Source organism: Monodelphis domestica, chromosome 7 (assembly GCF_027887165.1).
Source record: "Monodelphis domestica isolate mMonDom1 chromosome 7, mMonDom1.pri, whole genome shotgun sequence".
Taxonomy (NCBI): domain Eukaryota; kingdom Metazoa; phylum Chordata; class Mammalia; order Didelphimorphia; family Didelphidae; genus Monodelphis; species Monodelphis domestica.
Genome location: NC_077233.1, coordinates 90,162,637 through 90,189,807, shown reverse-complemented (window position 1 = coordinate 90,189,807; position 27,171 = coordinate 90,162,637). Strand labels below are relative to the sequence as shown.

Here is a 27,171-nt window from a genome sequence, read left to right as displayed (position 1 = left end):
AGACCGGATATTAGCTGGGAAGAGGATCGAGTCAAAGTAGAGAGACTAGTTTTGTGTGAAACTGGATGGCTGGAAGAATGAATGGTTCATGGTCTCAACTGACAAAAAGGAGTTTGGAGGAGGGGATGGGAATATGAGTCATTTCCCTTTCGGACATTTTGAGAGGGAGAGAAAGATAAAGAGAGAAAGACAGAGACAGAGAGACAGAGAGAGAAGGAAGGAGAGAGAGACACAGAGAGAGAGGGAGGGAGGGAGGGAGGGAAATGAGAGACAGAGACAAGAAAGACTGAGAGAGAGGGAAGGAGAAATAGAGACAGGAGAGAGAGACAGACAGACAGACAGACAGACCGACCTATGGAACATCCAAGCAGAAGGTGATGGGGTGGGGAGGGTGGGGGCGTCTAAGCTCAGGAAAGAGCAGGTTAGACTGATTTGGGAGGCAGCTGGTGTTAGAGGCAATAACTGAAGCCATGAGAGATGATGAGAGCTCCAAGAGGGGAGAAGAAAGCCCATGGACACAGACCTAGAAAAGGATAATAATCCAGAAGAGGAGACGGAGAGCCTCATAGACCCCACACTAACACACACCGTGCCCTCATTTGCACATGCACACACATGGTGGGGCCAGCCTGGCCAGTAATTCTGGGTTCTAGGAGCTCTGTGTTCCCTGAGGTTGAACCCATCTCCCTGGTGATGACTGAAGCCATCTTCTTCTCCCCTGGCTCAGAGTCACTGCATGGTCTCCTAGAAAACCCACATATCATCCTTCTACCCTCCTCCCCATTCCATTCTTCTCTTTTTCCCAGGAAAACTGGCTCCTAAGACCAGAGAACCAGGGGGAATTACCCAGCACCCCCCCCCCCCCAGGGCCAGCTATTCATCTCCAAGAGGCCAAACTTTGCCTTTTTTCCTCCCCTATGAGAAAAGTCCCCTAGCAACAGTTCCGCCTCCTCATCATCCCTCCCAACCCAGGCTTGCCTTCTTCCCTTCAGACCCCACTGGATACAGGAACTGAGAGGATTGTTGAGTTCAAGAAGACAATAGATTGTGGTCTGTAGTGTTCAGACACTGTTTTTGCAGACAAATATATTGACAGTCACATAGATAAGACCACTTACATATGAACTCCATCTCCAGGGAGACTTCCTTGATTTCTTTACCTGAACAATCCCTCCCATCTCTGATAGGATAGTGCTTTGTACCAGTGCCGGCACACTCACACCTGTTGTTTAAACTTAATTCTACCCATCCAGGTCCCTATCTTATCCCTCTCCTAGGAACTACTAGAGACCTCAGGTTTCTTATTTATTTCCCCAGCAATGGAGGGTTTAGGGCTGTGGTGGTGAACCTATGGCACCCATGCCAGAGGCGGCACTCAGAGACGTCTCTGTGGGCATGCACACCACCATCCCAGCACAGAGTTAGCCAGAACAGAATTCGTTACTAAAAAGCCAGAGGGACTCTGGGCAAGCTACTCCCATTCCTCTTTCCATGGATACCTAAGGATATTACACATTTCACCTGCCCTTCTAAAAGGTTTGCCATTACTGGTTTAGGGTTTTGCTGTTACTATTGCTGCTGCTGCTGCTGCTGCTGCCACTACCACTGCCACTACGACTATGACTACTACTACTACTACTACTACTACTACTACTACTACTACTACTACTATTACTATTACTATTACTACTGCCACTTACTACTACTACTGCTTCTACTACTACTACTACTACTACTACTACTACTACTACTACTACTACTACTACTACTACTACTACTACTACTACTACTGCTACTACTGCTACTACCACTATACTGCCACTACTACTAATTAATATTATTATTACTGTTACTACTATAACTGCTAATGCCATCAAAGACTAATCACCAAATTAATTATTTTTTTCTGGCCACATAAAACTCATAAAAACTTATCCCTCACTAAAATGTGGAAGGTCTGAAATCTGAATTTGTGAAAGGAATAGACATTAATGTAACCTTGGAGTTCTAGAGCAAAATATATAATAATATTAAGAAGGGAGATCAAGTGGGGTACTGGAAAGGGGACTAGATTCACTGTCAGAGAACCTGGGTTCAAATCCCATTGGTATAATTTACAACTAATGTGATCTTGGGCAAGGTGGTACAGTGGATAGAGCATAGGGACTGGAATCAGGAAGACCTGAGTTCAAATCCAGCCTCAGGCATTTTCTAGCTATGTGATCCTAGATAAGAGTTTAACCTGTTTACCTAAGTTTTCTCATCTGTAACATGGGGATAATAATAACACTAATCTCCCAGGGTTGTTGTGAGAGTCAAATGAATTATAAAGTGTTTAGGAAAGTTGTCCAGTAAGTGTTAAATAAATATTAGCCATTATTGCATCACTTCTCTGAGTCTCAGTTTTCTCATCTGCAAAATGAGAGTGTTGCCCTACATAGTATTAAAGGTTCCTTTCAGCACTACATGGATGATCCTAAGCTTCCAGTTCTAATCTGTCTCTGGTACTTATAGCTCAGCTGGCTTATAATAAGCTCCTTTGTTGGACAGAGCTCTTCACAATAGCCCAGTGAGTTTCATTATTAACTCTGTTTTGTAGATGGGGAAACTGAGGCTCTGGATGGGGTTTTTAGTTGATGTCAAATGACCACAAACCCATGCACAGACATATACCTGCGGGTGTATTATCTACAAATGTACAGACAGATAGACAGCCCTATTCAGGTTGACCTCCCCCAAGACACAAGGAGAAATTGGGGAACCAATGTCTCATTTCCTCCTTCCTCACCCAGTGCCCAGGGTGGGGCTCCTGTCAGAGGGGAGAGGAATGGTGGGTGGCCTGGGGGAGTTGGGTGAGGTCAGAATGCTGATGCGAGTTCTGTGTGTGTGTGTGTGTTGGGGGCAGGGAGGAGCTGATGGGAAGTCTTGATCCTGGCTTCCTCATGGGGGGATCTGGGGCCTTCATTACCAATACTTTGAGTGATGCTGTCAGCACTCACCTCACCTCCCCTGAGGCACACAGATACCTGCCCAGGCCTGTGTGTGCAAGCATGAGGATGGGGCCAGTGCCACAGGCCTCTGCCCTCTTGGAGTGCCAGCTTGCTCCCATCCCCTTGTGCTTTGTGTCTGTCTGTAAGCTACCTCTTCTTCCCCGGGGAGATCCTAGGAGCCTGCTCAGAACAGACTCGGACCGGGGCACACAAGACTCCCCTGGGAAGCTGGGGCACCGAGGTGGTCTGGGAGGGAGCTCAGCAGCACCAGCTGAGGGGATCGGCAGCATAAGTGCAAGAGTGTTAGCCCATCTCTCTAGGGCCTTTGGCTAGGTGAGAGAGGCAGGCCACCAGAGGTCAGTGGATAGTAAGAGAGGAGGGCAACTTCCTGGCTGGCTTTCCCAAGTGAGCCAAAGCCAGCTCTGACCAGTTCCTGATAGCCACTGTTACATTTTCAAGGGGAGCATTTACACCTCAAAACTCAACAAACTTGACAAACCAAGGCTTGATTTATTGTTTCATTGATTGTCTAGTGTTTAGAAAGTGATGGGGGCAGCTAGGGGGCTCTGTGGGTAGAGAGTCAGGCCCAGAGATGGGAGGTCCTGGGTTCAAATGTGATCTCAGACACTTCCTAGTTATGTGACCCTAGGTAAGTCACTTAAGTCCCAATGCTTAGCCCTTACTGCTCTTCTGCCTTGGAACCAATATACAGGAGGGAGGGAGGGAGGGAAGGAAGGAAGGAAGGAAGGAAGAAGGAAGGAAGGAAGGAAGGAAGGAAGGAAGGAAGGAAGGAAGGAAGGAAGGAAGGAAGGAAGGAAGGAAGGAAGGAAGGAAGGAAGGAAGGAAGGAAGGAAGAAGGAAGGAAGGGAGGAAGGGAGGAAGAAGGGAGGGAGGGAGGGAGGAAGGGAGGAAGGGAGGGAGGAAAGGAGGGAGGGGAGGGAAAGGGGGAGAGAGAGAGAGAGAGAGAGAGAGAGAGAGAGAGAGAGAGAGAGAGAGAGAGAGAGAGAGAGAGAGAGAGAGAGAGAGAGAGGAAGGGAGGGAGGGAGGGAAAGGAGAGAGAGAGAGAGAGAGAGAGAGAGAGAGAGAGAGAGAGAGAGAGAGAGAGAGAGAGAGAGAGAGAGAGAGAGAGAGAGAGAGAGAGAGAGAGAGAGGGAGGGAGGGGAGGGAGAGAGGAAGGGGGAAGGACATGTTAATTAAGCAGATTAAACTTGGAAGTATTTTATGGTAGTCGCTTTCCCTCTAAAAAATCTAGTCGTTAAATAACATTTGCCAGTGCAGCTGTGTATGGAGGGCTGTACCCAAACCTCTGCCCTTGGTTCCCAGATTTCCCCTGGGGAAGACTCGGTGCCTCTAAGCATATTCGATCTGTGGAATCGGGCCCCCAAGTGGTCTAGACGTGGGCAACACGGGCTGTGCGTGTGCACACATGCCCTTCTTTTCCGCAGACACGCATGGCTGGGTTCCCGTGTCTGGGATATGGGGCAGCAATATCGTCTCAGGTCTTGTGGCGCTGTCTTGTAGGAGTTCTGGCTGCGGCCGTAGTTGTGGGTCCCTGCGTGTGTCCACAGGGAGTGAGTGATCGATCTCTAAGTTTCAGAGTTGGTGGGGGCCTGGGAGAGCCCAGCAGGAGAGAGGCCGGGTGTAGGAGTTCTGGAGATCGCACAGCCCAGTAGTTGAACTGCCCACACTGGCCCGGCGCAGGGGCCCTTCCTCTCACCCCCGCTGGTGTGTGTTGGGGGGTGGGGGGTGGAAGGAGGCTCTCGTTTATATCCCTGTGGGATTGCTCATCCCCGCCCTGCCTGGGTCCAAGGACTCGGGCCAATCGGCCTGTGCCTGTGTGTGGCTGGCTGCATACGTGTGCGTGTGCGTGTGCGTGTGTGTCCTCCCCAGGGCCGCCGGCTGCCCGGCCGGCCGGCCGCACTCCTCCGGCACCGGCCGCCTTCCCGGTTCCCTGGCCTCGTGGCTCCGGCCCTGGCCGGAGTTGGCTGGGAGCTCCCCCCTCACCCCCCCCCCCCCCCCCCGCTCCCCCGCCCCAGCGCGGGGCTCCAGGTCCCGCCCTCCTCTCCCCTCCCCTCCCAGCTCCCCGCCTCCGGCCGCCTCCTCTGGGCTGTCCTGTCACCGCCACCGATCGCCCTACCTAGCCTGGGAGTGCACAGGCGCTGGAGCCGGAGCCCGAGCCGGAGCCGGAGCCGGAGTCGGAGCCGGAGTCCAAGGCAGGGGCCCAACCCAGCTGGGGCCGGGGCCAGAGGTGCGGACCCCGCCCCTCCCCATCGTGTGCTTGGAGAGGGGGGGGCAGGTGAGGGGGAGTCTGGCGGTGCCTAACCAGAATTGGGGGGGGGGGGGGGCGCATCAGGTGGCCGGCCTGGGTCCCGAGCCCCTCCGGGCCTCGGAGAGCAATGCCAACTTGGATAAGCCCGACAGGAGGGGAGGGGAGGGGAGCCCAAAGGGCTGAGAGAGGCCGGGGCAGAGTGCTGGGGGGGGAGGGAGGGGCACAGAAGCCTTGTTTACCTCCGCAGGGCTCAGTGACCCCAACGCCCAGGAGCACAGAGCCTTGGGCCCCCACTCCGCCCCCCAGCTACCCCTCCTGGGACTTCTCTGCCCCAGCACGTTTGTAATGGGGAGGGGGCAAAGTGAAGGAAGGGGGCTGGATGAGGGCTGGATGGAGGAGGGGGTCCACGGGGAGGTGAGGGGGCGCTGAGCAGGAGAGTGGGCTTTGTGCTGGGGAGGGGCTACAGGGAGCACAACTCGAGAGTTTCTGCCGGAGAAAGGGAAGAAGTTAGGGAGAAATTGTGGGAAGAGGGCACCAAAGGGAGGGGGCTACCAGGAGGGCTTGGGAAAGGTAGGGGGGGAGCCACGGAGAAACAGTCTATGAGGGGAGGGGGCATAGAGCAAGAAGGGGACTAAAAAGGAGGAAGAAGTGCAAAATGATTTCTAAGGGGAAAAGCCCTGGTTCCGGTAGCCGGCTCTCTGGATTCTGGGCATGAGGGGACCTGAAGGTGGGGAAGGGGATCACAGAAGCACAGGTTTGGAGCTAGAAGGGACCCTAAGAAGTCCCATAGTCTAACTCTTTCATGTTAAAAGAAGAAAGGGAGGCCAAGCAGATAACAAGTAGCAGGTAATGAATTTGAACCCAGATCCCTCTGACTCCAAAGCATTAAACTCTTTTCACTCCATAACCTGGAAGGGTTGGCTGGTCTGAGATGAAAATGGGGCTGCTGCCTGCTTTTGGGGGGGTAAAGGTTGAGAGGGGTGCAGTAGCTTATAGAGCTATAGCTTTGGGTCCCTGCCTCCCCGGAGGGCTGCCCCTGCCCTGGGTGCCCTGCACCCATGCCATGTTCCAGAGAAATGCCCAGGCCACAGCCCCGCCCGTCTCCTGGGTGACTGTCGGGTGACCCAGCTTCCCTCCCAAGTCCAGGACCGCCCTCCCCAGGCAGCTCCCAGCAGCCTGCCTGTCACCGGATCCACCCACCCAGGAAACTTCACAAGTAACTTGTATGCCCCAGGCAGCCCTGGCTCCCCCAGCCTCCCCTTGTTCCACCAAGGAAACAGGCTTAGCCTAGAGGTGTCCACTGCTTTACGCCCCTTCAGTTCCCTCCAAGAAGCCCTCTCTAGGGGAAGACTCAGCCTGGAGAGCACTGAGGAAAAGTGGCTTTAGAAAGAGCTTTGAGGGAGCAGCCACAGATTAGCTCAGTCCCGTGGGCCCTGCCACCACTCAATTAATCCCCACTTGGACCCTTGACCCAGCTTCAGTGAAAAGAGCAAGAGAGGCCTGGGTGACAGCCTCCAGCACCTTTTCTGCATTTCTGTTCATGGGCTTTGCCTAAAGCAGGCGCCCATAATAAGCTCCTGTAGATTGAGGGCAGCTGGGTGGCTCAGTAGATAAAGCCAGCCCTAGAGATGGAAGATCCTGGGTTCAAATTTGGCCTCAGACACTTCCTAACTGTGAGACCCTGGAGAAGTCACTTAAACTCCCATTGCCTAGCCCTTACTGCTCTTTGGCCTTGGTATTCATAGTATTGATTCTAACATGGAAGATAAGGGTTTAAAAAATGTGTGAAGTGGAGTTGCTAGCTGTGTGACCTCTGCCAAGCAATTGGCCTCTCTGTCCTGGGGGGTGAGAAATGTTCACCTCCAAAGAGCCTGATATGGAGTCAAGACATTCCACAGCTCTGAACTGGAACCCTGGCTCCACCATGTTTGAGCTCTGTGACCAAGTAACTTCTTTTGGGGCCTCAGTTTCCTAAGCTGTAAAATGAGGGAGTTGGATTCGATGGTGGGTGCCTCCTAGAGCTCACGTTCTGTTCCTGATGGAATTCTCTCTTGGAAAGGACAGAGAGAGCTGGGAGGGAGAGCAGCATCCCTGGGGCCCTACCTCAGGGGTTCTAGTGAAAATCAACTGAGATCATATTGGGGAAAAGTGCTTAAAGGCGCAGTGCCGGGCACATAGTAGGTGTCTCCCCACTCCCTGCCCAGCCCTTTCCCAGGCCAGCTAAGCAGGCCAAGGTGGAAGGAAGCAAGCAAGAAGCTCATCCGCTCTGTCAGTCCCCTCCACACCTGCGATGAGAGAGCATTGACATCTAGGCAGCTCCATCAAGGGGGGCACCATTGGCCCAGCAGAGAAAGTTCAGCTCAACTCAAGAGCATCTATTCAGCCAGACCCCATTGTGATGGGGGGAGGGGGGCTTGCACCCAGGCCCTGCTCTCAAGGAACTTCCAGTCTAATGAGGGAGGGACGGAGGGAAGAGAAGCCAAGCACGCAGGCAAAGGGAGTGAGATAAGAGGGAGACGGTGGGAAGTGCCTCCCTGATAGAGGAAGGGGCAAAGTGCTAGGAGACTGGGGCTGGGTGGAGAAGGGAAGGTCATGGGAGGTTAGCTATCCGGGAAGCAAGACTCCTTCCTTGAAGAAAGAGAAAGGTTCTCAGAGTCACCGAGGGAGAGTACAGCCCACAGGACCGAACTGGGAGTCCCAGCGACTGAGTTTCAGTCCCAGCTTTGCCCCCGATGACCGCTTGGGGCCAGTTATTTCACCTCAGTTTCCTCATTTGGAAAATGGGGACAGTGAACTAGATGACTTCAGAACTCCCAGCTCCGGATCTGTGTTCCTGTAAATATTCCAAGCATGGCAGATGAGGCCAAAGCAGGACAAGATCAGGGAACCATGAGAGTTCGAGAGGAGGGGCAGGAGGGTAGTTCAAGCTAACGCTGGATGGATGGGACCTTGAATGCCAGGGTCAGGACTTCTGCTTCCCTGTGGCAATGGGGAGCTACTTCATGTTTTTTTGAAGAGAGGACTGTTGGGAGCTATTTGGAGCAGAGAGGCTGAAGGCTCAGCAGAGAGCAAAGGGGAGAGTTTTTCATGGCGGGACTTGTGACTGACTCCAAGGGGGTGAGGGAGAGGGAAGGGTCGAAGATGATGCCAAGGTTTCCAGCCCAGATGACTGGGAAGCTGGTCGAGGGCCCTGGCTTCTTGGAGGCTCGGAGGGAAGGCATCTTCAGCTATCTTCTGGGTGCCCAGGGGAGGGACCAGCCCCAGGCTCGGAGTGCTTCCTTCACCCCGGCTCCTATCTGCCTTGGCATTTACTCCCCATTTTGGTGCTTGCTGCCAAGCGAGGCAGGCCAAGGCCAGGCCTAAGAAGGAGGACTCGGCAATCTCCCAGGGCACTGCCCGGCAACCGTCCCTCCCCATTAGGCCAGGGAGCTGAGGTACACAGTGCTTCTGTGACTCCCCCGGGTAAGTCCTGGGAGGGGAAGAGGGAAGTTTTGAAGAGATGCCAGCGTTCCTACTATGAGGAGAGCTACTGTTCACAGGTCTAGACTTATACCCATTTGTGGTATGAGGGGATAAGAGCTGGGAGGAACCTAGTGTGGAAGGGAAACTGAGACCTAGAGCTAAAGAATGGCTAATGCTACTCAATATTGGGGCTACCTTAGGGGAGGGGAGGGGCTAACCCAGGTGGGTCCCATGAGTCCACAGAGGCTCAAGGCTCCCAGCCAATTACTGGAAGAGCTGGAGCCAGAACCCAGGTCTCTGGATTACGGAGCCAAGATTTATTCATTCTTCTTCCTTCCTTCCTCCTTCCTTCCTTCCTTCCTTCCTTCCTTTCTTTCTTTCTTTCTTTCTTTCTTTCTTTCTTTCTTTCTTTCTTTCTTTCTTTCTTTCTTTCTTTCTTTCTTTCTTTTCTTTCTTTCTTTCTTTCTTTCTTTTCTTTCTTTCTTTCTTTCTTTCTTTCTTTCTTTCTTTCTTCTCTTTCCTTTCCTTTCCTTCCTTCTCTCCTCTCCTCCTCCTCTCTCTCTCTCTCTCTCTCTCTCTTCTCTCTCTCTCTCTCTCTCTCTCTCTCTCTCCTCTCTCTCTCTCTCTCTCTCTCTCTCCCCCCTGATATTAGGTATCCATTCCAGGGCAGAAGAACAGTAAGGGCTAGGCAATTGGGGTTAAGTGACTTGCCTAGGGTCTCACAGCTAAGACGTGTCAGAGGCCACATTTGAACCTAGGACCTCCTGTCTCAAGGCTTGGGTTCCCTGTCCACTGAACCACCCAGCTATCCCCTGAGGTTCTTTCTACCCCACTGTGCTGCCTCTGAGTGATAGATTGGGGCTTGGCGGTGGGAGGGCATGGAGAGAGAAGAGTTTTTGCCTTCAAAGGAATATTTGATAATGTTTCTAGTTTCACATGGCTCCCTATGGACATCAAAGAGGGCAGCAGAGCTTCAGTGCCTCGGTGTAGAATGGGACCAGAGAAGAGATGAAGCATTCAGTGGGTTGGTGTGGGAGGAGGAAGGTCTCAGAGAAGGGAAGGAGGGCTCAGTGAGCAGATGGGAGCAAGGGCTCTGGGCAGAGTTCATTGAAGGCTCGATGACTCAGTGAGGGGGACTGAGCTCAGTACCCTTCTCTGCCCATACCATTGATATGAGAACCCTCCCCTGGGTCTCCTTACCCCCTACTCTCTCTCTGTCTCTCTCTCGTCTCTGTCTCTCTCTGTCTCTCTGTCTCTGTCTCTCTCTCTCTCTGTCTCTGTCTGTCTGTCTCTCTCTCCTCTCTCTCTCTCTCTCTCTCTCTCTCTCTCTCTCTCCCTCTTCCTCCCTCCCTCCCTTTCTCTCTTGTCTCCCTCTCCCTCTCCCCCCTAGCTCCCTTCTCCTTCTCTCTCTCTCTGATTGCCCCCCACTGCACTAATCCCTATTAAACTGGGTTAGTGACATAAGAGAGTTGCTATGTGAGCCCAGGCACTGCCCTCTCCCCTGGCCCCCTTTAGAAGGAATAGGGCAGTGCTGGAAAGAGAGGGAGGGAAGACTCAGCCAGTATCATGGGCTGTGAGGAGGGGGTCAGGGATGTAGAGTCAACAGAAAGTGAGGTGACATACTTCAGCCCAGCCTGAAGGCCTGGTTGCTGACATTCTACTCTACTTTCTAGCAGACCTTGGTTTTACTTGCTGGGAAATGGGTATGGTAAAGATCTCATCTCTCCCAGGCTTCCAGCCTGCCATCCCATTTGGGCCAGGGTGAGTGTGAGAGAGATGGGGCTCCTCAGAGATGGCTGGGTAGACTCCCTCTCATCCCATCCCTGGTTCTTCAGCCACATATGCTCATATAGAAGTGTATCCTAACACGCATGTATATGTGTGCAAGCTCACCCTCACATGCATGCATATATTCCCCTCAGGGCACACAGAATCACAGAACTTTAGACTAGAGAGGGGCCTCAGTAGCCCTCTAACCCTACCCCGTCCCAACGAACCTTCCCCCAAAGTAGCCATCCAGCCCCTGCTAGAAAACCTCTGGAGATGGAGAGCTCACTCCCGCTCAAAGCACCCCATTCCACTTTGGTTCACCTATGACAGAGGAGACTTTTCCTGACATCACGCCTAAGTTTGCTGGGGCCATTTCCCCCTCCCTGTGCTGATGCCCTTCGGGTTAAACAGAGCAATCTAATCCCTCTTCAAATATTTGAAGACAGCTATCCTGTCCGCCCCAGTCTTCTTTTGTCCAGGGGAGCATCCCCAGTTCCTTTGCTAATCTTCGTGTGACAATCAAAGGAGTGCAGGCCCTTTGCCACCCCTCACCCCCATGACCACGTTGGAAAGGGGAGCTCACATGCCATCCTCTCTGGCACTAAGTACCCTTTGGGGCAGGGGGGATGAAGGGGCCAGGTCGCTGCGGGGGGGGGGGGGTGCTGGCACCCCCAGACTAGGAGGACCCCTTCAGAGGATACTCAGGAGTGGCTGGGGGCAATCCCAGGACCTCCCAGCTAGCCTGAGGGCATGGATGGGTGCCCACGAGAACATCGACTTACCTGGGTTTATACACGAGAGTGCATTGGTGGGTGCGTGTGTGTGAGTGTGTGTGTGAGTGTGTGTCCTTCGAAGGAGGGGGCTAAGCCAACTGGAATGTGGCTGTATTTGCCCCAGCGCCCAAACCGGCTGTAATCTGATCCCCTGGGACGCGCACGCTCGCTCTCTTTCCCCTTCTTCTCCCTTTATTCTCCTCCTCCCTCTCACCCGGTCTTCTCTGTCCTGGGGTTCCTCCCTTCTTTCTCTTCCCCCCCTCCTTGACTCTCTCCTTCTTTTCTAGATCCGGAGGTCAGAGTCCAAGGCCCGGCCCGGAGCTTTTCCTTCCCCCTCTCCGAGACCATGCTCCCGGCCCTGGCCCTGCTCTGGGCTCTGGTGCTGGGGGCAGAGGGGAGCCCAGCCAACAGCCTTCCTCGCCTCCGCCTCTCCTTCCAAGGTAGGGAGCACCTGCCGGCGGCTGAGTGTAGGAAATGTGAATCGCTCCAGGTGTGGCACGTCTCACTGTGCATCGAGCTCTGTTCTGGGGGGTGTGGACGGCGAGTGAGTGTGTCAAGGGAGCCATGGCCCTGGGGGGTGCCGGAGCTGGCCTTGCTGTTGGCTCTCGGAGTGTACCGAGTGCAGGGAGCTGTGGGAAGGGGAGGAAGGACACAATCTGGTCCTGGATCCGAGGCCCACAGAGGGAGAGGGCTGCTTCCGGGGCCGGGGAGGCCGGGGCTGCCCGGCTCGCTGGGAGAGAACTCCTCTGGGCCCTCTATTGTTGCCGGGTCACAAATTAACTCCTGCTGACCTCCGCTCTGACGCGGAGCCCCCTCCCTGGCTATTTCAGAGACAAAGATGGGAGCACCAAGTCCAGGGGCTCCCTCCTTCAGATCACTGAGGAGGGGGTCCCCCTATTCTTCCCAAGATTTCCCACCCACTTGGGCCCTGAGAACTCCCGGGGCAGCCAGTCCCGAGGCAGGAGTCCGGCCACAGGTTGCTAGGCAGCAGTGTCTGGCGGCTAGTTACCCGGGAGGCCTCAGCCCCAGGCTGGGAGCTGGGCTGGGGATGAGCTGGGCAGGAATCTGAGGCCCCCCCACCCCCCAGCCCAACCACCATGGAGGCCCTTGGGCAGAAGGAAGGCGTGGGGGATCCGCTCCTGGCCATCCCCCTAGAGGAGGGATGGATTCAGGGCTTCTCACTCCCCCAGACTCCTTCTGAGACAGCCATTGTCCCCCAAGGACCCAGCAGTCAATGACAGGCTGTCTGACCCTCCAGTTGTGTGATTGTATCTTTCTCTATAGGGTGAGATCCTGACTGGCCCCTGGGTCCTGCCTCCTGGCCCCTAAGGTGGTCCTAGGTACAGAAAGGCATGGGAGGAGGGGAACTGAGGCTCCAGGGAATAGGGTCTGAGATCATCCAAAAAGCAGGCTGCTGCCCCATCCAGGCTCGAATCAAAAGCAGGACTCTGGAGCTATCAGGAAAAAGAGGGAGGAAGAATGGGAAGTTGGAAATCTGGCCCCCTGGGACCACAAGGCACCACAGGCTGGGCCTTTTGCTGTGAGCCACCTCTCTTTGTACTCACATTTCCCCTCACATTCCCTGGCAGAGCTCTGGGCTCGGCATGGCCTGCGCACCTTCTCACTGCCCCGGACCTGCTGCTATGAGGCTCTGCTGCTGGATGAGGAGCGTGGAAGGCTATTCGTGGGTGCCCAGAACCACGTGGCCTCCCTTAGCCTGGATAACATCAGCAAGCAGGACAAGAAGGTACCCAGAGAGGGAGCCCCATTTCAGAGAAGCTTCCCCCTCTGCAGCCCCACCACTGCAAGATTCATTCTCTGCCTCCAGAGGCCAGGATCCCCCAAGGACACCCTTCCCTAGAAAGATGCTTATCTCAGAGATACTTGAGAGAGACATTCTTGTCTTCCTCCTGTGGGCATCTCTCTCCAAGAGATACAGGTCCACAGCCAAGACATTTCCCCCAGACACATCCCCTGGGAAAGAGCATAGCATCATCGGTTAGAGATAGAATGGCCCCACCTCAGAGAGCATCTAGTCCAGCCCCCTTTCCCATCCTCTGAAGAGAGGCAGGACTCTCCCGTACCCCATCTGACAGGAGGGTGCTTCTGAGCATTCAGGGGAAAGGGTCCTCTAAAGTCTTATTTTTCTCAGAAACCAACCCTCTCCTCCAGAGACCACCCTGAGGAAAGATATTCCTGTCTTCCTCCCATAGACGTCCCTCCTAAAAGGCTTCCCCCAGATATACCTCCAAGGGCAAATATTCTCTCTTCCCCCCCAAAGCTAACACCTTGGAGAAATAGCCTCCCCAGAGAGCAGCGGCATTTGAACCTTTTCCCCAAAGACATCCCTCCCCTCCGCCAACAAGCACGAAAGACCCAGGACTCTCAGGAGACAGAGATACTCTACTCCCCCAGAGATGTGTCCCCCAGGACCTACATTCTCTGTTCTCACACCCCCTCCCTGCTGAAATAGATCATGCTCCCCACCCTGCTGAAATAGATCATCATTAGAGACGTCCCCCTCAGAGATGACTTCCCCAGACGTAGCCCCTTTGACATACCCATCTCCAGAGAAATCCTCCCTTCCCTCCCAATTGACATTCCTCCTGAAAAAAACATTCTCTGCAAAGATAACAAGCCAGCACTGAGAGACATTTCCCTAGAGATGCCCCTCTCCCCAAAAGAGACCCTATCACATTCGGGGAGACATGTTCCCTTCCTCTGCCACTGTCCAGAGTCCCTACCCCGCCTCAGGGAGGGACACTCTCCCAGGTTTTATGCCTCCCCTGCCCCAGCCCCCAAGCCCTGGCTCTGAGACAGAGGGCCCCCTTCTCCAATCTCTCTGATGATTCCTTCTGGTTCTCTTCCTTCCCTCCCCCATCCCTGCTCAGCTGGCCTGGCCGGCGCCTGTTGAGTGGCGAGAAGAATGCAACTGGGCTGGCAAGGACATCAGTGTGAGTGACCAGTTGGCCCAAGCCCTTTGGGGGATGAGGAGGCGGAAGGGTGAGAGGGTTGAGGAGAAGGAACTTAATTGTCTTCTGGGCTGCCCAAAGATATTAAAGGAGAGGGAGCAAATGAGGGATACCCCCCTCTGTCTTCCTGGGGAGAAGGTGGTGACTCCCAGCCCCTCATCCCTTGGGGAGTCCTCCCACTTTAGTGGGGTAACAAGTCCTGGGAGTCATGGGGCTAGGTATGGTGGAGCCGGACCCCTACCCTTGGAAATGGAAGGCTCGCTTTTAAGCCACATACTCCTTGTATGACTGGGCAAGTCACTTCTTTCTCTGGGCTCCAGTTTCCTCATCGATGACATTTGAAGAGTCTCACAGGGCAAGGGTGTCATGAGGAGGAGGCACATGGTAAACACTCAGGCCGTCTGGATGTGTGAATGATTAGCCAGGGAAGCGGCGAAGGCTGGGCTCAGACCTGGCCACCCTGGGCCTCCTGCCCATCGTCCTCTCTGTCTTATCCCTCCAGGCTGAGTGTGTGAATTTTGTGAAACTGCTTCACCCTTATAACCGAACTCACCTGTACGTCTGTGGGACGGGCGCTTTCCACCCCGTCTGTGGCTTCCTGGAGGTTGGGTATAGGATGGAGGTAAGGACTAGCCCCTGAAAGGAATGGGAAGAGGCAGGGAGGGATGGGGGGGGGGGGGCGGAGAAGCCAGAGCACGCCTTGGGCTGAGAGCGCAGCTGCTTCCCTTCACCCCTCAATTTGGACAAGTTCCCAGCGTGGGGACAGGGCAGGAGACACTCCTGAACCATCTCTCCCTCCCCACCCCAGGAGCCAATGCTGAAGCTAGTGGTAAATAGCCTGGAGGATGGGAAAGGGAAGAGCCCCTATGATCCCAAACACCGGGCAGCCTCCGTGCTTGTGGGTAAGGCTCGAGCCCCTGAAATATCCCGGCATACCCAGGGGGCTCTTCCACCACCGCCCCCTGCCCTGGCTAAGGAGGGGGTGAGAAGAAGGACTCGGAGGAATGAAACTGGACTAGGATCCCCGGAATCTCCCTCGGGGTCCTTGAGCTCGTCCCACACACAGGCCCTGGGTGTCTTGGTGGTCTTCATGTTCCCTAGGCCCTCTGAGCCCTCCTCACTCCCCATAACCTCACAGAGGCCATCGCTGGCTTCCACAGCCCCTCAGCACATCCTGGGACCTCCTATCCCCTGTGAGCCCATCCCAAAACTTCTGCAGACCCCCTCGATTGCCCCAGGCCTTCTCCAGGCTCCCCCCTCCCAATGGAGCCCCCTCTACTATCTTCTCTAATCCACTCTCTCATACCCAGGGCAGGAACTTTACTCCGGAGTAGCCACAGACCTGATGGGCCGGGACTTCACCATCTTCCGGAGCCTTGGCCGGCGCCCCAACCTCCGAACGGAGCAGCATGACTCTAGGTGGCTCAATGGTGAGGATCTGCAGTGAGCCGCTTGAGAGGGCTAGGAAAAGCAGGGTGGGTGAATCACAGGGTCCAGGTTCAGATCCTGGCCCCGCTGCTAACTACTGCTAACTACTGCTAACTAGCTGGCTGATATTGGGCAAAGGCTGGCCCTTCTCTTGCGCCTTAGTTTCCTCATCTGTAGAATGGGACCTTTAGCACCTGTGAGCCAGGAGGGCGGTTCTCCAGAAATGGGAATTATTATTATTATGAGCAACTTCTAAAACGACCCCTCCCAGACTCTGGGTGGGACCTTCAAACTTAGAACACAGGACAGCGGAGCCAAGAGGGGCGGGCGGACCTCGGGCTTGGCCAAGTTGGGATGGACTCTAGAATCAGGACCAGAATGTCAGAAACGAGGAGGGAGGATCTGAGAGCCCGTCTAGCTGCTCCCCTCAGTCTCCCTCCCACGCGCCGTGTAGTTCCGTCTAAACCAGAAAAGGCTCCCTCCATGCATGCTAACGTCTACACATGCCTGTATGTGCGTCGTCCCCACGCGCCCCATACACGCCCGCGGCGCGGCCCGAGGGTCCCGATCTGGAAGGGACAAGGTTTGTGTAGGAGGAGGGGTGAGGTCAGATTAGCAAGAGGAAGGGCTGGCCCGGGCTGGCCCTCGCCTCGGCCTGCTGCTGCCCCCTCGTGGCCAGTCCTGGCTTGGCAGCCTCCTCCGCGGCCCGGGATGGGGACACCCCAGGAGGAGTGGCTGCGAGAGACCCTAACGGGATCCCTCCCGGGGCCCAGAGCCCACTTTTGTGAAGGTTTTCTGGATCCCAGAGAGTGAGAATCCCGACGACGACAAGATCTACTTCTTCTTCCGGGAGGTGGCCGTGGAGGGGAACCCAGGCCTGGGCAGGGCGTCCGTGTCCCGGATTGGCCAGATCTGCCGAGTGAGTCCCTCTCCCCTCCGCACACGCACTCACTCCCGGCAGCCGTCACCGATAGACACAGTCGCTCTCAGAGACACGTCCGCCCCGTCCAGCCTCACCCTCCCATGTGCTCACGTGATAATAATACTTAAGGGATTAATATAATATAATAATAATAATAATTAAGGTCCGCTAAGTGCTTTACAAGTGTTACCCCGGGGAGCAGCTGGGTGGCTCAGTGGATGAAGAGCCAAACTCAGAGATGGGAGCTCCTGGGTTCAAATTTGGCCTCAGACATTTCCCAGCTGTGTGACCCTGGGCAAGTCACTTCACCCCCATGGCCTAGCCCTTACTGCTCTTCTGCCTTGGAGCCAATACACAGTAGTGATTCTAAGATGGAAGGGAAGGGTTTAAAAAAAATACAAGTGTTATCCCACACAACAATCCTAAAAAGCAGAAACAATTATGATGTCCATTTTCCTGAGGAGGAAACCGAGGCACACAGGTTAAGTGACTTGCCCAGGGTCACACAGCTGGTGTCTGAAGCCAGCTTTGAACTTGGGTCTTCCTGGCTCCAGCTCCCCTGAAGTACCTGGCTGTCTCTCACTAATTTACACTCATAGTAGACGTACAGTCAGACTCGGGAAGATACACCCTGTACACCTTCACACATACACGTAACACCCGCAGATACGTATCCAATGTCACGGGTACCATCAGGCGTGGGGACATGCAGCCGCACACATTCGCACTCAGTACCTGTTTGGCCACTCCTTCCATGGGGAACGAGCTAGATGGGAGGGCACGGGGCTCTCAAAGATCCCTGGCCCCCTTTCTGTCACTGTAGAATGACCTAGGAGGACAGAGGAGCCTGGTGAACAAGTGGACCACATTCCTGAAGGCTCGGCTGGTCTGCTCCGTGCCCGGGGTGGATGGGGCCAGCGACTCGGTCTTTGATGAGCTTCGTGAGTGCTCGAGCCCGGGGCTGGGTTGGAGATGGGCCCAGGGCCGGGGAGCTGAGCGGGGGCAGCTGGGACCTCGCCTCTGGCCGGGGGAAGGCTCATGAGCTCCTCGCCCCCCCGTTTTACACAGGCGATGTGTTCCTGCTCCCCACAAAGGACCGAAGGAGCCCCCTTCTCTACGCTGTTTTTTCCACCTCCAGGTTAGTGCCTTGCCTGGGGAAGCGGGGCAGGGAGGAAGCAGGACTGAATCTGGGGGCACTTGGCTAAGGTGGGAATATCTCTCACTCCCCTGGGTGTGCCCCTGTTCCCCCAACAGCAACGTGTTCCAGGGCTCGGCGGTCTGCGTGTACAGCATGAATGATGTTCGGCGCGCCTTCCTTGGACCCTTTGCCCACAAGGAGGGACCCAACTACCAGTGGGTTTCCTACCAGGGCCGGGTGCCCTACCCTCGCCCAGGCATGGTAGGTCCTGGCCTCTCAGGAGCCGGGAGAGGGAAGAACAAAGCATCATGGACCGGCCCCAGGCCAACTCTTTGCCCAGCCTCTGCCCACCCTTCCTCAGGCCCTGGTCAAAATGCACCCCCCCCCAACCCTCAAACCTGCCTTCTCTCTCCCCTCACATGAAGAGGTGTCAGAGGGCAGACCCTCACATCAAGGGCTCCCGAAGGCTGGGTTTGGCTATGACTTCCCTTTCTGACCAGGGCCAGGACCTTGACTCCCCCTAGAGCACGGGCTCCCATGTCTCTCCTTTTGGCCTCCCCAGTGTCCCAGCAAGACCTTCGGCACCTTTGGCTCCACCAAGGATTTCCCAGACGACGTGATCCAGTTTGCCCGAAACCACCCCCTGATGTACAACCCCATCCTGCCTGTGGGCGGGCGCCCCATCTTCCTCCAAACTGGCATTGACTACAGCTTCACTCAGATCGTGGCTGACCGCGTGGCCGCCACCGATGGCCACTACGACGTCCTGTTCATCGGCACAGGTCCGAGTTCCTCCTGAATCTCCAGATGCTTCTTGTAGAACCCGAAGGAAATCCTGGGAAGCAAATCCAACTCCTTTACAAACTGGGGGGGGGGGGCACAAGGAAGGGAAGGGACTGTCTCAGGGTCACAGAGTGCTAGATCTGGGCTAGACGCAGGGCTTCGGGTTCCTCAGAAAGGATTTGTTCCTGACTTGTCTGTAGGATCAGTCGTAGAATTCTCTGCCAGCTATTTGAGGTCCTCCTGGGGTGGTCACACCTGATCTTTCCAGATTTCTGGCCTGGTGGTCACCCCCATGCCCTTCCCATTCAGCCAGGCTGATCTTGTGCCCCCTAGACATGCCAGGTTTATTGTGTCTCCGCACCTTGGCTCATGCTGTTCCCTCTCTGGGAATATCACTGATCTCCCTCATTCTTTTTCAGCCTATACTGTCTATCTTAGAACTCCTACTATCACTTCTAAGGCAGAAGAGCAGTAACTACATATTGGTTCCAAGGCAAAAGAGTGGGAAGGGCTAGGCAGCGGCGTTTAAGTGACTTGCCCAGGGTCATACATCTAGGAAGTATCTGAGTCCAAATTTAAACCCATGTTTTTCTGACTCCCAGCCTGGCACTTTTTCTGATGAGCCACTGAGGTGCCCTGTCTCATTCTTCAGAGATGATCTCCAGTTCCTCTTTCCCTACAAAGCCCTTTTGACTCTTCCACATCACCCTGAAGTAGTTTAAAGTGTTCTGTGTGCCAGGCACTGTGCTAAACACTGCAAATATTATTTCATTTGATCTTTACAATAATCCTGGGATTGTTATCCCCATTTTACAGCTGAGGAAACTGAGGCAGTCAGAGGCTAAGTGATTTGTCCAAAGTCACATAGCTAGCAAGTGTTTGAAGCCAAATTTGAACTCACTCTTTGTGACTACAGGCCCACTGATACCTAGTTGCCCATGAGTCTAGCATTAACTGCCCTTCCCCATGGTGACAGAATCACAGAATAAAACTCTCTCTCTCTCTCTCTCTCTCTCTCTCTCTCTCTCTCTCATACATACACACACACACACCCCAACTCATTAAGACCAGGCCAGTCCAATCCAATTTAGAAATAAATTATTAAGCCAAGCGGCACCCTGGCATAACAGAGAGAGAGAGAGTCAGCCTCTGAGACTTGAGTTCTAGTCCTGCCTCTGATGCCTGGCGTCCATGGGATCCAGGGCAGATCACTTAACCTCTCTTGGTGCTCTAGGCAACTCTCAAGGACTCTAAGATGAAGAGAAAGCACTGGGCGCAGCTAAGTGGCTTAATGGATTGAGAGGCAGGCCTGGAGTCAAGAGGTCCTGGGTTCAAATATGGCCTCAGACTCAGCTGTGTGTCTCTGGGCAAGTCACTTAACCCCCATTGCCCTTGCCACTCTTCTAAGAACTGATACCAAGAAGGTAAGGATAAAAGGGAGACAGAGAGAGAGAACAGGTGCGCCGCCCTGCATTGACAGAGTTTGACAAAGATGGCAGAGTAGGGGGCGGGTATGTATGGATCTCTCCCCACCTCGTCCAGGGGTGCCAGTCCCAGATTGCTACCTCTCTCCTGCAGACATTGGCACAGTCCTCAAGGTGATTTCAGTACCCAAGGACAGCTGGCAAAGCACAGAGGGACTTCTGCTCGAGGAGCTGCAGGTGTTTGAGGTAAGAGGGCAGTGCCCACCCAGTGCAGCCCTGCTCTTGGACCCCCACTCAGCCCTGACCCCAGTGTCATTCCCTTTCAGAATGCCGTGGCCATCATCAACATGCAGATCTCCTCCAAGAGGGTGAGTGACCAGGTTGAGGAAGATGGGTCTGGCAGGAGCCTTTCTGGGTTCTCCAGGATCCAGGAGGGGCCAGGAGCTTCCCAGGGGCTGGCTTCTCGGTGCCAACCTCACTGCTACCAGGCGCCAACAATTCCCGAAGGGAACCTGGCGAGAGGACCAACTGCCCTCCGGAGGGTCCAAGTTTTTCCCTATGTCTCTTCTATCCTCTTTGAGGATACCTGAAGGCAGTTATCAGTAGTAATGTCAAAGTAGTCATCGGAGTAGTCATTAGTAGTAATACTAGTAACTACTAGTAGGAACTAAGAGCAACGCTAGTAACTAGTAGAAGTGGTAGTAACTAGAAGCATACTAGTAACTAGTAGTAGTAATCATGCCCTTTAAAGTTTACCGCATGCTCTATTTACATTATTTCCTTTGAAACTCATAAGAACTTTGCAAAGTATGCAGGGCCAGTATTATCCCCATTTTATAGATGGGAAAAGTAAGGCTTACCAAGGTGAAGTACTAACAACAGATGATAGAATGGGGCTCAGACCTACAAAGACAACTCTGTCCTTCCACTGACTTGCTGTGTGTGAACTCAGGTCAGCCTCTTCTTCTCTGGGCTTCCCCAATTTCTTACAAGACATGAGGCTGTGCTGGCACTGCAAATGACTCTCTCTCCCTTCTCTGAATCCCAGCACCAGCTTTATGTGGCCTCCCAGAGCGGTATCTCCCAGCTGCCCTTGCACCGCTGTGCCGCCTATGGCCGTGCATGTGCCGAATGCTGCCTGGCCCGGGATCCCTACTGTGCCTGGGACGGGGCTGCCTGTACCCGCTACCTGCCCAATACCAAGAGGTATGGTGTTGAGAGATAAGAGCTGGGAGCTAGAGAGAGGGGGATACCAAAAGCCCAAGGGATTGAAGAAGATATGGACTAGAGGGTTAAGAGGATGGAAGGCAAGGGCCCAGTGGTCAGAGAACCAGAGACTAGACCCTGAGTACCAAGGGGATGGGGAGATCGAATGCAAGGGGCCAGGAGTACTCACGGGATACCTTCTGGTTGTGTGGCTATGGGGTGTTGGGGCCAAGAAGTTTCTCAACATCTCAAGATCTTAACCACATCTCTGCTTTTCCCTTAGGAGGTATCGGCGCCAGGATGTTCGGAATGGGGACCCCAACATACTGTGTTCTGGGGGTGAGTGACCCTTAGGTCAGTTTCCTCCTCCCACAGTCCCTCAAATCCTAGAAAGAAACTCCCCAAGGCCTTCATCATGAATGAGGGTGCTACTAACAAGACAGGCCTTAAACATGACAACCCCATCCCCATAGTCAACCCCTTCCACTGCCATCCCAAACTAGAACCCACAAATATTCCCCTGACCCAAGCTGCAGCTGAGCCCCTGTGCACCCTTCACTAGACCCTCCACGCCAGACATTGCTGGAGAAGAAGCTGTTTGGAGTTGAAGGCAGCAGCACCTTCCTTGAATGTCAGCCCAAATCCCTGCAGGCCCAAGTACTGTGGACCTACCAGCGGGCAAGTGATAGCCCCCGAACCCAGGTAAGCATTCTGCACATTGGCCTGGCATCACTCTTCTGGAAGACACCCCAAACCTTGTCCTGGTGGACATGAGCTTAGACAACTCCTTCCTTGTTTTGGACCTCAGTTTCCCTCTTATTAAAATTGGGGGATCTCAAAGGCCTCATTTGACTAGCAATCTGTGGTTTACCATAAAGCATGATGAAAACGTGGGTTGTTGTTCTCTTCTAGCTCTCCTATCCTATGGCCCCTACCTGTAGGCTTTTGTCTTGGGTCCTCTTTTCTTTCTTCTCTCTCAGTCTTTGTCTTTGCCTCTTCATCTCGATACCTCTGTCTCGGTTCTTATCAGCACCCAGGAGTCTCATCTCTATGCTCAGAAGACTCAGATCTAGACATCCAGCTCCCGTCTTTTCCCTGAACTTCAGTCTTTCATCACCAGTTGTCTCTTGGGCAGCCCAAACTAGATACCAGAGATACGTCAAATTCAGCCTGTTGAAAAGAGAACTCATCCTCATCTTAAAAGCCATCCTTCTTGCAAACTTCCTTATTTCTGGCGAAGGCGCCATCCTTTTTCTAATCTCCAAGGTTTACGACCTTGGCATTATCCTAGACTCCTCTCTGTCTCCTCCTCTGTCAAATCTAATCACTTGACAAATCTCTGCTGTTTCTACCTGCACATCTCTCCGTTCCTTCCCTTCCCTTCCTGTAGCCATCACCTTGGGTTGGTCCCTCCTCATCCACTTCTTGCTTAGGTATTCTTTTTTAAACCCTTACTTTCTGTCTTCGAATTTATACAAAGTATAGGTTCCATAGCAGAAGAGCTGTTGGGGCTAGGCAATTGGGGTTACATGACTTGCCCAGGGTCACTCAGCCAGGCAATATCTGAGGTCACATTTGAACCCAGGTCCTCTGACTCCGGGTCTGGCACAGTATCTACTGTGCTATCTAGCTGTCCTTTGCCTAAACATCTTAACTGATTGTGTGACTCCTCTTCCCTAAGCCAACTGTCCTTCTCTCTTTCCCTCACACACAGGACTTCTCTTGTCTCCTTGACCCCATGTCTGCAATGTACTCCCTCCTACCTCTGCCTCATAGAATCAATCAATCAATTCACAAATATTTATTAAGTACCTACTATGTGCCAGGTGCTGTGCTACATGCTAGAGATATAATTATGAAGAATAACACAATCTCTAATCTAAAGGAGCTGACTCTGTCTTTGCCCCAGGAAGCTTGGTGGTACAATGGATAGAGAATTGGGCTTGGACCTGATTCCAAACCTAGGCTCAAATTTTTACTAGCTGTGTGACCCTGGACAAGTCATTTGACCTCAGTTTCCTAAAATGTAAAATGAGAAGAAGAGTAATAGCACTTACCTCCCGGGTTGTGGTGAGGCTCAAATGAGACAATAATTGAAAAGCATTTAGCCCAGCACTTGGTTTGTTTCTAGCAATAACATTTCCATCTCCTAGACAAAAGCTTTCCTGATGGAGCCCCTAACACGAGGGCCCTCCCTTCTTGTCTTGGATTTGTTTTGTTTTCCTTCTGGGTGGATTCTTAAAAGTGCTTGCCTGCCCCAATAGAGAGAAGGGATTGTTTCCTTTTTAGGTATTTGTATCTCCAGCACTTAGCATGGCGCTGCTTAGTAGGAGCTTCATAGATATTCACTGATCGACTAAGAACCCTTCAAGTTCTAATTGTTCATATTTTAAAGACTTTTTAAGCTCCAAGAACTGTTCCATTGAGAAGCAGTGAGACCCTGTGCAAGTCTGTTAACCTCCCTGAGCCTTAGTGTCCTCGTCTGTAAAATAGGGCTAATGATACCTATGACACGCGGCTCACAGAATTGGAGTGATGATCAAAGGAGAGCCTATAGGCAAACCCTTTTGCAGCAATGCTCACAATCTTCATTCCCATGATGACTGTGCTTAGACCCTACCAGCTCTGTCTTGTTGGGCTTGAAGGGCTCTTCTCACCGTAACATTCTATATTCTGAGGTGTGGCTTTCTCTGATTCGCAGGTACACTTGGACGACCGGGTGATCCAGATAGACCGGGGCCTACTCCTCCTCAGCCTGGGTCCTCAGGACACTGGATTCTACCACTGCCATGCTACTGAACATGGCTTCACACAGCCCCTCCGGCGGTTCACCCTGCGTGTGGTGGGTGCCCACCAAGCTGAACAGCTGACCAGGGGCGAGGAGGCCCAGGGAATGGGGGCAGGGTCACCTGCTAGCCATAAACTCTGGTACAGAGACTTCCTGCAGTTGGTGGATGCCCCTGGGAGGGGTGGGGGAGGCCCTATGTGCCCCCCATCTTGGAGTAGCGCCAAGGAGCCCCATTTGCCCTCAGTCCTAGGGCCTCGGCCAAAGGGACACAAGTGGAAACATCTTGAGGAGAAGCGGAAAGGAAGGAACCGCCGGACCCACCCCCCAGACCCTCCTCGGGCTGACCGGGGACCTCGAAGTGCCACCCAATGATGACCCCCGCCACCTGTTCCCCAGACATCAGTGGGGATTGAGGGGCCAAGGGACCAAGCTGGGTGTCCTGCTTCCTGCCTAATTGGGGTACCTTTCAACACCTCAATGTGGAGAGGGGACCCAGAAGAAATAGACTGGCCTTTTGGGGGCAGGGGGTCCCCTTTCAATCTCCCTGCCCTGGGGGCCCAGAGCCGGGGATACAACCACTGATATATTTATTAACAGACCGTAACCAATGAATGTAACCCCAAGAGGGGCCAGGGATGAGACCAGGGGCCTGCTGGTGGTCTGAGGTCAGTCCATCCCCTCCCTCTTAGTGCCTCATTTCCTGCTCGTTAGGTCTGGGCCCAGCAGACAGGGCCAGCAGTACCTGGGGATCCAGAAAGTCCACTGACCAACCTCCCCGCTGTCCCTGGACTAGACAATCAGTTCCAGGGCATTGGGGGAGGGACATGAGGACATGGCCAGGATATGAGAGTATGGGGGAGAACTGCACCCTCCCTGCCAGCCTTAGGAAAGAGCAAAGATCACCATTTCTTAGGGCTTGAGTAAAAGCTGGGAACTTTCCCCCTGAGGCTAGAGGCCCCCCAGAAAGAGAGAGGAGAGCTAGCAGGTGACATGGAGTGATTATGGGACAGGAATGGGGAATGGAGGGAATGCACTAAGTTCACACAACAAACAGGTGATTAGCCAAGGAGGAGGCACTGCCTCGCTGTGCCAGGGACCACAAAGAATTGTGGGGATCACATGTGTGACTGTATGTATACGTTTGTGTGTCTGAGTGTGGATGTGTGTAAGGCATCGGGCTACAGAAGAGAGAGCTTTGGCTCTGTCACTAAATTCACTGTGTGATCCGGGGTGAGTCCCTCCCCTCTCTGGACCTCGATTCCCTTTTGTGTAAAATGGAGATAATTCCTGCCCTGCCTACCTCACAGGGCTGTTGTGAGGAACAAGGGAACTAACAGATGTGAAAGTACTTTGGAAAGTATAAAGAGCTGTATAAATGCAATATATTATTATTATTATTATTATGTGTGTGGAGCTCCTAGATGAGCCAGGAAAGGCCACTTGAGGTTCCAGGTCAATCCAAATGCCCACATGAGGTGCAAACTCACATTTCCCTGGGTTCGGAGGTTCTTTAGGGGTCTCTTCTCCAGGAACTCCAAGGCTAGTGAGTAGGGCAAGCTTGATAATGGGGTCAGTGAGCCTCCGGTTTGCTCACCCTTCTTTGGAAAGCTGCTCACTGGGGCTCTGATCCAAAGGTCAGCTTGGACGCCTAACTGCATGTTCACACGGTGTTGTGGAATGAGGGTCTGTCTGGGATTGTCCAAGTCAGGACGACCTACCAGGGCCCCCAGGTGACTGACTACAGTGCACTCACACTTGGACACGGAGACGACACAGCCAGCTCCGAGGGGCCAGTGCTCAGCCTTTGCAGCATCACTTCTGGGGATGCCCTCGGAGGTGGCCTTCATCCTTGGCGTGGGAGTGGAGGTGAGGAATTGGAGGAGTCGACAGAAGTCTTTGGGAGTCTAGTCTGTTGAATTAGAGAAGCTAAGGTTGGGGTTAGGGGAAAGGGAAGAATCAGGGCCCTTTCCTAACTTCGCAGTGAGGAAATTCATTGCCTCACATACCCCCAGAGACCATTCCCAAAGAGGAGCCCATGTGCCCTGGGCCAAAATGGTGCACGTCTGGCTATTTCTGTCTCCCGGGCTGTCAGACCTTCCCACTTACCCTCTGCTCTCCTGTGTAGACCTGCTTGGGGGTAAGGTACACCTACCCACATCCATAGTGCTTTGCAAACCTTAGAGGATAGGGATCAGACCTGTTACTTTGTTTTGTTTTAAGTCCTTAGCTTCTTAGTAACAACTCTAAGTCGGAAGGTCAAGGGCTTGGCAAACAGGGTTGAATGACTTGTCCAGGGCTGCCTGGCTAGGAATTGTCTGAGGTCAGACTCCAATTCCAGGCCTGGTGCTCTATCCATTGTGCCACTTAGCTGCCCCAATTAGGCCTGTTGCTTCATTAATGAAGAGAACTCCCTCGAGGAGGAAACTTGGTCTCTGAATAATCCAATTCAGCACATTCTCTGCAACTGTAGTCTCAGAGAGTTACCAAGAACACTTTGAGGTTCAATGACTTGCCCAGGTTCTTTTCTTTGATACATAGATACCTAGGTGGGCTTTTTTTTTTATACAAAGCTAGTATGTAGCAAAGACGATAGGCGTGAGAGGTAGGCACTGGCTGTATCTCTGTGTACATACGTGCATGCAGGGGGCAAGATTCTAGGTGTGCAAGTGTATGACTGCACACGTGTGAGCTCCCATGTCTCTTGAATCCCTCCAGGTCCTGATGAGTGAGAATAACACATCCCCTGAAGTCATCGCATTATCTGAATTGGCGCTGCCCATTTCACTGGGCTGAAGTCAATTACTATGCATAATTAAAATGACATATGGAGTATGAATAGAAATTATAGTGTTATAACATATATAACCACGTCTACATGATAGATAATTATATGATGTCTAATATAATGTATCTGGCTTAGATTACATATCACATAGGATACATATTGTCTGTAATAACATATACAAAATTCTAGCTTCGAAAACTGTCAATTCAAATAGATGCAAACACTTTAGGGAATTCCTTATTTCCATTCTTTGGGATCTGGCCGTAATTATATGCATATTCAAATGTGTTTGTATGTATTTTTTAAAATGTCTTTACACATGACAACTTTGTTCATTTGTTTCAGTTGTGTCTGACTCTTCGTGACCCCATTTGGGGTTTCCTTGGCAAAGATACTGGAATGGTTTGCCCTGTCCTTCTGCAGCTCATTTTGTAGATGAAGAAACTGAGGCAAACAGAGTT

General features: G+C 53.2%; 1 protein-coding gene across 1 annotated transcript; it reads left to right on the top strand.

The window, feature by feature from the left end:
* The first annotated feature begins 4,803 nt into the window (after positions 1–4,803).
* SEMA3B (semaphorin 3B) lies at positions 4,804–25,306 on the top strand. Its single transcript, XM_056805029.1, has 18 exons — positions 4,804–5,238; positions 11,552–11,704; positions 12,854–13,011; positions 14,156–14,218; positions 14,739–14,858; positions 15,045–15,138; positions 15,547–15,666; positions 16,438–16,583; positions 17,410–17,527; positions 17,655–17,724; positions 17,841–17,985; positions 18,287–18,506; positions 20,086–20,177; positions 20,258–20,299; positions 20,980–21,137; positions 21,421–21,476; positions 21,700–21,839; positions 23,839–25,306. The coding sequence occupies exons 2-18, from the start codon at positions 11,611–11,613 to the stop codon at positions 24,295–24,297; spliced, it is 2,295 nt and encodes a 764-aa protein (XP_056661007.1). The 5' UTR covers positions 4,804–5,238; positions 11,552–11,610; the 3' UTR covers positions 24,298–25,306.
* The last annotated feature ends 1,865 nt before the right edge of the window (positions 25,307–27,171 follow it).